Here is a 10,026-nt window from a genome sequence, read left to right as displayed (position 1 = left end):
TATCTCCTGACCTCGTGATCCGCCCGTCTCGGCCTCCCAAAGTGCTGGGATTACAGGCTTGAGCCACCGCGCCCGGCCAATAAAATTCAACAATAAAAAGACAATTCAGGCAGGGCGCGGTGGCTCATGCCTGTATTCCCAGGACTTTGGGAGGCTGAGCTGGGTGGATCACAAGGTCAAGAGTTCAAGACCAGCCTGACCAACATGGTGAAACCCCGTCTCTACTAAAAATACAAAAATTAGCCGGGTGTGGTGGCATGCGGCTGTAATGCCACCTACTCAGGAGGTTGAGGCAGGAGAATCACTTGGACCCTGGAGGCAGAGGTTGCAGCAAGCTGAGATTGCGCCACTGCACTCCAGCCTAGACAACAAGAGTGAAACTCCATCTCAAAAAATGATAATAAAAATAAGCCAGTCACAAAACCCCATGTACTGTGTGATTCCATTTAAATAAAGCGTATAGAGGCCAGCTGCAATGGCTCAAATTGTTGATTAATCTCGATACAGTAGCTCAAAATGCTAAGTAATCTCAGCACTGGCAAGCTGAGGTGGGAGGATTGCTTGAGCGCAGGAGATTAAGGCTGCAGTGAGCTGTGATCAAGCCACTGCACACTGCAGCCTGGACAACAAGAGTAAGACCCTGCCTCAAAAATTAAGTACAGAATAGGTAAATCTATAGAGACAGTAGAACAGTGGTAGGCAGGCCTGGGGTAATAGAATGGAGAATGACTAATGGGTAGTGGGATTTTTTGGTGGGTGATAAACTTCCGGATTAGATGCTGATAGTTGCACAGCCTTGTGAATATACTAAAAAACCACAGACATACACTTGAAGATGGTATATGGTGTATAAATTATATCTCAATTTAAAGAAAAACAGGCAATGGGCCAGATTTGGCCTGTGAGCCATACATAGTTTGCCAACCCTTGGTATAAAACGAAGGTGGAATTTCAAGAGCTTCAAGTCATAATGTATTTTATTTTATTTTGAGACAGACTCTCGCTCTATTCGAGGCTGGAGTGCAGTGGCACGATCTCGGCTCACTGCAACCTCTGCCGTCTGGGGTTTAAGCGATTCTCCCGCCTCAACCTTCCAAGTAGCTGGGATTACGGGTGCACACCACCATGCCCGGCTAATTTTTGTATTTTTAGTAGAGACAGGGTTTCATCATGTTGGCCAGGCTGGTTTCAAATTCCTGACCTCAGGTGATCCACCCGCCTCGGCCTCCCAAAGTGCTAGGATTATAGGCGTGAGCCATCACGCCCAGTCAAGTCATAGTTTATTAAGAGATTCACATCCCCTTGCCTGTTTGGTTTCTACCTAAATGAAGTCCTCTTCCCTCTGAAGTTAAAATCAGTTTCCACAGATGTTTCTCTTACACAAAACACTTCCTTACCTCTATTGCATCCAGAGTATCGTTCAGTTTTTTTCTTTCCTTCTGTTTGTGATCAGTCTCAGGCCCCTCATAGAAGACTCCAAAGTTGAGGTACACTTGCACAGAACCGAAGTGATTATGCTGATTATTTAGACAAAGCTGATAAAAACCTGTAGGAATTCTTAGATCATTACCAAGTCTTTGGTCTCCTCCCCTTTGTTAAGGATTCTCTGGAGGTATCTGTCCTCTAGTTTTGGAATTCTACAGCACCTTCTTTTTACTTAGAAAGTACAAATATCCCGTTTTTGACACGGAAGACATGGACCTTATGTTAAACTCGTACTAAATATTACTTATTGTATGGCCAAATTTTAGTAACTAGACCTTTCCATACTGGATAGTGGCAAACATTTTCTCTTTTCCAACATGTAATTCCCACATCTTGTGTTAAGGTACTCCTGCTCAACAGATTGAGTTAAGAGCATGGGTGTTTGCCTGGTCCTTTTACACTATTAGAGCTAGGGACACCATCTTGAAATTAGGGAAGAAAAAAAAATGGATGCATAGTGCATGAAAGCAGCTCTCCTGGAGTGATTGCCTCCAAGGCAGTCTGTGCATTGACTCATGGTGTGGGATATCTGTTGGGGCTGGTGTTGCTTCTCTGTGTGTGTGCAGGGGGTGGAGAGGACTGGTGGAAGATGCGGTGGGGTGGGATTAGAAAGGTGTGGCAGTGTTTGAAAGTCAAAATGATTGGAAGGCACTACTGGCATGTAGGGGCCAAAGATGTTCAAGTTTTTTTTTTTTTTTTTTTTTTGAGACAAGAGTCTCTCTCTCTCTGTCACCCAGGCTGGAGTGCAATGGTGCGCTCTCGGGCCACTGCAGCCTCTGCCTCCCCAGTTCAAGTGATCCTCTTGCCTCAGCCTCCTGGGTAGCTGGGATTACAGGTGGCAGCGCTACCATGCCCAGCTAATTTTTGTATTTTTAGTAGAGACGGGGTTTCACCATATTGAGCAGGCTAGTCGCGAACTCCTGACCTCAGGTGATCTGCCCGCCTTGGCCTCCCAAAGTGCTGGGATTACAGGTGTGAGCCACCACGCCCAGCCTATTCAAGATCTTTTAACATTGATACATATCCTGTGCTTTATAGTGAAGGACTGTCTGATGCCCCTGTTGAGAAAATGTCTTTTTTAGTGCAGCTGGCTAGTAAAGAGAGCAGTTAAGACACTGGTGCTGTCCAAAGTGGGACAGGCCTGACCTGGCTGGAGGAGTGCTTTGTTGTGAAGTGTGGATATCTCACATGGATATCATGCATTTTCTTTTGTTCTGAATTTGCTTTTAGTAACTGACTCAAATATTCTGATGACTGGGAAGAAATACTTCCTGTAATACATTTGTTAATTGGAATTTGTATTATAAATGGGTCTCTGTTTTTTGGTCACTTTCCCAGAATCTGATCAACTGGAGATAACGAGATAAAATTGAGCTGCTGAACTCTAGAGTTAGAATGCTAATCTGGAGTGTTGTCCCCAAATTGTCAGTGGACTGCCACTTGGCATCCTTGGAGGTCAGCAGTCTCCAGGAACACTGGTTTTTGGTGTTAAAGGCTGAATTTTTTTCCTACTGTTTAAACATCTTTGTATACTTCCTCGTTATTTCTCTAATTTCATAGAACCCTATGATGATTATAATAGCCATGGTAATGAAAACAGACCTGTCTCTTGGGTAGAGAAGTTAATCTGGCCCCGAACATCCTGGGAGGTGTCTATGAGAAATCCCTGTGGGTTATGTGCCGTGGCAGCAACATGCCGGTCATGTAACATCCCCACTGTCCGCTGAACCTGCCAAGACACATTAAGTAGGTAGCAGAACCCCTGCTACATCACCAGGAGGCCAGCTGAGCGGTAAGACTGACATCCCACAGTCATCAGCACAGTGGTCTCTGTCTGGGGTGGGACTGCCCAACCTGCTGCTGGGGTTTGGAACTGATTGGAGGATTCACAGTGATGGGGTTAAGGGGAGGAGGCACAGCATAGCTGAACGTCTGCAATGTAAGAAGCAGTACAGCAGGACAAAGAACTGCCCAGAATGCCAACAGCACCCGTGTGAAGAAGATATGTCTTGCTCGGACCACACAGTTGGTGTGGATCGGTTAAAATGTATGATTCTGGGCCGAGCGCAGTGGCTCATGCCTGTAATCCCAGCACTTTGGGAGGCCGAGGCAGGCAGATCACAAGGTCAGGAGTTTGAGACCAGCCTGGCTAACATGGTGAAACCCTGTCTTTACTTAAAAAATACAAAAATTAGCCGGGCATAGTGGCATGTGCCTGTAATCCCAGCTACTTTGAAGGCTGCGGCAGGTGAATTGCTTGAACCTGGGAGGCGGGAGTTGCGGTGAATGGAGATCATGCCACTGCACTCCAGCCTGAGCAACAGAGCAAGACTCTGTCTTAAAAAAAAAAAATGTACAATTCTGGCTGTAGAATTTCCTATTTTCCTTTTTCGTGACAGAGTCTTGCCCTGTCACCCAGGCTAGAGTGCAGTGGCACAATCTCGGCTCACCGCAACCCCCATCTCCTGGGTTCAAGCGATTCTCCTGCCTCAGCCACCCAAGTAGCTGGGATTACAGGCACATGCCACCAAGCCCGGCTCATTTTTGTATTTTTAGTAGAGATGGGGTTTTACCATATTGGCCAGGGTGGTCTCGAACTCCTGACCTCAGGTGATCCGCCTGCCTCAGCTTCCCAAAGTGCTGAGATAACAGGTGTGAGCCACTGCACCCGGCCTGGCTGTAGAGTTCTTGAATGAACTTGCTTGGTGGTTGAGCTCCCTGATGATGTCCCAGATTTGGGCATCTGCTGCTTGGCAGTGCACACCTACAGCAAGCACTCCATGGACACTCGCTCCCAGGCTAGATCTTGATTAGCCCAGGCCACAGTGAGCTTAGTAGTGGCTGCTGTTCTAATAGAAATTCAGAGGTAAGAAAAGTCTCTGATAAGTTTATTTAAAATAAATGTTGTTACAGTGAAATGGAGTAAGATCAACAAAGTCTATTACTGTGTAAACAAAAATTAGAAAGTTAACAGATTTCTAAGATAAAGAACAAAGGAAATGAACAGCCTCTAACTTTCATATTGAGTTCACCATCCTGGGACAGCATGGTATAAGACCATGGTATGGATAAAAGTACTTGACCTTTGAATAGGTAACTTGAAAACACTTACCGTCCTTAAAAAAAATAGGATTAACTGGCTGAATACAGAAAACTTGAGCTAGTGAATCTCTGATTTGCCAGAATTGCTCCTAAAGGCAGCAGAGCCTTTACTCCCCCACCCCCATAAACTGAAGCAGCTTTCTTTGAAATCTCTGGATCAGTCTCCAAAGCACTATTATCCATTTTGTTTTAATATATTAAAAGTGTATTCTCTCTCCTCTCATCCCCAAATCCGAGTACATGTAATGATTCTCTCTTCAGGGAGAGGCACCCCGTCTGCCCCATGGCTTTGAGCATGGCCCCTGATGTGAGAAGCCAAACCATATGTTTTAGCTCCTGTTGATGATTATTCACCCGGCTGGAGTTTCCCTCTAACTACAGGTCCATTTCATTAACAGGTGGGGAATCACAGCATAATAAAGACAACCAGACCTTGTTTTGGCCTAAAACCTGACCCACTTTATGAGTAAAGGAGAAAAAAAAAAGCCCCCAGTATGGCCAGTCACCCACATACCTCGTAACTGAAATAGAAGTATCCAGTCCGGTGGGCAAATTGCCAAAAGCATTCCGTGCCTCCTGGAGGGATGATGATGGCAAAGTCATATCGATCAGCTCCACGGAAGAGTGGCTGTTCCCCAGAGCCACTCAGAGGTTCTGTCTTCTGGCTCCTGGCAGACGTCACTAGATTCAGAACAACCAGCCCAGCCCCAAAGAGCAAGGGGGACATGCTGCTTTCTGGAGCCTCCTCTGCAGGTGAACTGCTCGCAGCCCAGGGGAATCAAGTCGTTCAGACAACCGCTGGGCTAATGATTAACTCTGCAAGTCACATTTAGGCCCATTTCAGGGCCACACATAGATATTCATAATAGAACAGATACTCCTATGTTTGGCTCGCAGGAGGAAGTTCTGCTTTCACCTCAAAAACTCAGTGGCTTACCAAACCTACTTCATGGGTGCTACATAGGTCTACCACCTCAGAAGAGGTCTTTCCACCCTTCCTTAGGGCCGTCATTTTTTAGTTCCTGCTTCTTGGGGATATAATACTGGGTAAGTTTACAACTTTCTGAATACACTGACAAAAAATTGGCTGGCGAGACTCTTCTATCAAATTGCTCCTATAAACACATGGGGCAACACTTCTCTCTGCCCAGTGCTGTAGCTCAGAGCAAATCACAGCATGTATGTGCAAAGATGTAAGTGGATGAACACAGTGCCAGGATGGTGCTCAGACCCCTCCACTGACAGTGCTTGTCCTGATGCCTTCCACCTAACAGTCACTGAAAGCTATCCAAACCCACTGAAAGATGATTATATTATCCAAAGCCTCAATCTTTCCTTTTTTTTTTTTTTTTTTCTGAGACCGAGTGTAGCTTTGTCACCCAGGCTGGAGTGCAGTGGCACGATCTCTACTCGCTACAACCTCCACCTCCCAGGCTCAAGCAATTCTCCTGCCTCAGCCTCCAGAGTAGCTGGAATTACAGGTGCCTGCCACCATGCCTGGCTAATTTTTGAATTTTTAGTAGAGACGGGGTTTTACCATGTTGGCCAGGCTGGTCTCGAACCCCCAAGTAATCTGCCCGCCTCGGCCTCCCAGAGTGCTGGGATTACAGGCATGAGCCAACGTGCCCAGCCTTGATCTTTCTTTTATTCAGGTCTTCTTCAGCACCCATGGGGGGAAAAGGCTCTCCAGAACCCACTTAAAGACAATTGTATTATTCACATCCTTAATCTTTATTTTTTTTTCATTCTTTATTCATGATTTCAACACCCACCTCCTTCATGGCAGGCACTGAGCTAAGATTTACCTGCATCTTATTTTATTCTCACAATAGCCCTACAAGGGAGGTGTTGTGAGCTCTGGCATTAGAGATGAGGACACAGACATTCAGAGATTCCAGTGATGGATCCATCCCACAAGCACACCTGGCAGAGCTGGGTCCCCGGTGGGGGCTCATGCTCTTAACCACCAAGCAGGACAGTGTTTCTCATTCTCAAGCTGTCAGTCTCTGAGTTCTGACACTGCCTAAACATTTTTTAGTCATAATCTATATTTTTTGCTTCCTTGAGATGGCATCACTCTGTCTTCCAGGCTGGAGTGTAGTGGCACAGACACTGCAGCCTCACCCTCTTGAGCTCAAACGATCCTCCCACCTCAGCCTCCTGAGTAGCTGGACCCACAGGAGTGCACCACCACATTTGGCTGATTTTTGTATTGTTTGTAGAGATGAGGTTTTGCCATGTTGCCTAGGTTGGTCTCAAACTCCTGGGCTCAAGTGATCCCCATGCCTTGGCCTCCCGAAGTGCTAGGATTACAGGTGTGAGCCACTGCGCCTAGCCTTGGTCATAATCTTAAAAAACAAAAAACAAAACAGCATCAACACCTTCCAGCAATTATTTGCATTGACTCAAAGTGTCACAAGCTAATTAAGCAGAAAACAGACTATATGTGTTGTTCAGTTCTAGCAAAGGCCAGACGACATCACAGCACTCTGGGAGCACAGTGCCTCTGTGGCAGTCTCGCTCAAGTGACAGGTAGAAGAGTCTGGGAACTTCTATCAGCACACGTGGCACAGGCACCCCCCACCCAAGTCGCACCACCATCACAGTCCTAGCACTGGTCATGTCATAAGCAGTGACTTGGTTTCGGCGAAACAATCATCAGTTCATAGTCACTTTCATAGTTCTACAGAAGCTATAAGCATAGTTTTATCTTTGTACACATTTCAGTAACTATAATAAAAACAACACTGAATTATGTGAAAAAATATTAACGAACACAGGCATTCTCAAGTTTAAGAAACACTGATGCCGGGCACGGTGGCTCACGCCTGTAATCCCAGCACTCTGGGAGGCCAAGGCAGGCGGATCACGAGGTCAGGAGATCGAGACCATCCTGGCTAACACGGTGAAACCCGTCTCCATGAAAAGTACAAAAAATTAGCCAAGTGTGGTGGCGGGCGCCTGTAGTCCCAGCTACTTGGGAGGCTGAGCCAGGAGAATGGTGTGAACCCGGGAGGCGGAGCTTGCAGTGAGCCGAGATCATTCCACTGCACTCCAGCCTGGGTGACAGAGTGAGACTCCATTTCAAAAAATAAAAATAAAAAAAAGAAACACTGATTAGGATCTTTTGTTTCCCTAAATGCATCAGTTTCACTCTTCTACCTGGAGAGCGCCACTGAATCACATGAGAGTTAAGGGGAGAAAAGCTTCTGGATTCTAATCCGGTTCAGAGGGAGACCAAACCAGCGGCAGGCAGAAGGCAGCTGGCCCAAAAGAAACTCAAGTTCTCAACTTCTCCCTGTGGTTTCAGTTGGGGTTGGTTGATGGAAGAACAACAGGTACTAAACCCCAAAATGCAGTTAATAGGCAATAAAGCTGTATAAAGATTCCCACTTGTAACTAATGGATGAAATTTTTTTTTTTAATTTTTTTTGAGATGGAGTCTCACTCCATTGCCCAGGCTGGAGTGCAGTGGTGCAATTTTGGCTCACAGCAACCTCCACCTCCCGAGTTCAAGCAATTCTCCTGCCTCAGCCTCCTGGGTAGCTGGGGCTACAGGCGCCTGCCACCATTCCCAGCTAATTTTGTATTTTTAAAATTTTTAAACTTTAAATTTTTTTTTTTTTTTTTTTTTTTGAGGAGTTTCGCTCTTGTTGCCCAGGCTGGAGTGCAATGGCACAATCTCGACTCACCACAACCTCCACCTCCCAGGTTTAAGCAATTCTCCTGCCTCAGCCTCCCGAGAGGCTGGGATTACAGGCGCCCGCCACCATGGCTGGCTAAGTTTTTGTATTTTTAGTAGAGATAGGGTTTCACCATGTTGGCCAGGCTGGTCTTGAATTCCTGACCTCAGGTGATCCTACCCTTCTTGGCCTCCCAAAGTGCTGGGATTACAGGGGTGAGCCACGGCTCCCAGCCAGTTTTGTTTTGTTTTGAGATAGAGTCTCACTCTGTTGCCCAGGCTGGAGTGCAGTGGCAAGATCTTGGCTCATTGCAAACTCCATCTCCCGAGTTCAAGCGATTCTCCTGCCTCCTGAATAGCTGGGATTATAGGAGCCCACCACCACACCCAGCTAATTTTTGTATTTTTAGTACAGATAGGGTTTCACTGTGTTGGCCAGGCTGGTCTCGAACTTCTGACCTCAAGTGATCCTCCTGCCTCGGCCTCCCAGAGTGCTGGGATTACAGGCATTAGCCACCATGCCTGGCCTAATGGATGAATTTTAAAACTTTAGCATTTCTTTTTAAACTTTGCCTTTCACTCACTCAGAAGTGAGAAAGGGGGAATTCTTTTGTCCCCAGAAATGATATATGAGGAAACTGACAGGTTAAGAGGAAACTTCCACGTCATCTGTTTGACATAGCTTCCAAGGATTAAAACATTCAACACAGTCTGACATCAGCTTCTTGATCAAAATAGTTCAGCAAGGTTTGTTCAACATTTTGCTACCTCCTTCTGTGAATACATGCTGTGCTGCAATTAAACAGCTACTTACAGTTGAGAGAAGCAAGACTTTAATGAAGAATGCTACAAGTATGGACAATAATTAGTTCTCATCTTTTAAAAAAAGATTACAGAAAACACTTTACTGAAATTTTTTGCTAAAAAGACAGTCTTTAAGGGTGTCTGGGAGAGACAGCAAGCACAACACAGTACAAAAGGAGAAGGGAATGTTGAATTCCAGTGCAAGACACGAACACAGCACAAGTAGGGAATCAGAAGGAAGCAACCATTTCACAAAGAATGAAATTAGGCATTTATATTCAATCAGGATTTTTTTTTTAAGCTTTAAAAGTCCAGCATAAGGAAGGGAATTGGGAAAAGAGGCAGGGGACAGGGGGCAGGGGGTGGGGGAACTAAGCTTATCTACAATCACCATTTTACCAAAAAACACACTGGTTCAACCACATAAGAAGTGGAGGATAAACCTGCCTACATAGCCCAGCAGATGTTGAGAGCAAATGCCAAGGCAGACAGGTCTAGGGTTGATGTCACAACTGGCTAAAGAGTTTTTAAAGGGAATCTTATTCCACAAGGACTGGTCTCTCATCAACCTGGGTTCATAATAGACTAAGTTCCTTTGCATTTGCCATCAGAAGGCCAGAACTTGACGTGGAAAAAATTTACTCCAAATAATACTCACATTGCTGGTTTTAACAGGTCATGGAGTCACAAGTGGCTCCTAATAGACTTCACCATTTCCTAGGAGAAGGTTCTACAGATTACCAGGGATTTAAATTTAAGCAAACCACTAAAGAAGGGAAACACTAATGATATTCTGGCACTGCACAAGCTCTGTGCCTGTCATCTCTGCCAAGGACATGGGTGGACTTGGCTCTGCTTCTTAGCTCCATGATCTCCAACAGTGATGAAGTGGAACTGGGACCTCCCCCACATCGAAGGAGGTTGCCCAAAATTCTCATCCCAGCCCAGCTTCT

The 10,026-nt window shown here is 45.8% G+C and overlaps 1 protein-coding gene across 1 annotated transcript in view; it reads right to left on the bottom strand.

Moving 5' to 3' along the window:
- TMED6 (transmembrane emp24 protein transport domain containing 6) overlaps positions 1-5,372 on the bottom strand; it is a 7,725-nt gene extending 2,353 nt beyond the window's left edge. Inside the window, exons 1-3 of the mRNA XM_011931987.1 lie at positions 5,102-5,372; positions 3,088-3,214; positions 1,398-1,546 (exon numbers count right to left, since the gene is read on the bottom strand). Coding sequence (XP_011787377.1) covers positions 1,398-1,546; positions 3,088-3,214; positions 5,102-5,314 — 489 coding nt within the window. The 5' untranslated portion in view covers positions 5,315-5,372. The remainder of the gene's footprint in view (positions 1-1,397; positions 1,547-3,087; positions 3,215-5,101) is intronic.
- Between the last annotated feature and the right edge of the window lie 4,654 nt (positions 5,373-10,026).

The sequence above is a fragment of the Colobus angolensis genome, unplaced genomic scaffold (genome assembly GCF_000951035.1).
Source record: "Colobus angolensis palliatus isolate OR3802 unplaced genomic scaffold, Cang.pa_1.0 Scaffold93, whole genome shotgun sequence".
NCBI classification, from domain to species: domain Eukaryota; kingdom Metazoa; phylum Chordata; class Mammalia; order Primates; family Cercopithecidae; genus Colobus; species Colobus angolensis.
This window is presented reverse-complemented; position numbering and strand designations above follow the sequence as displayed.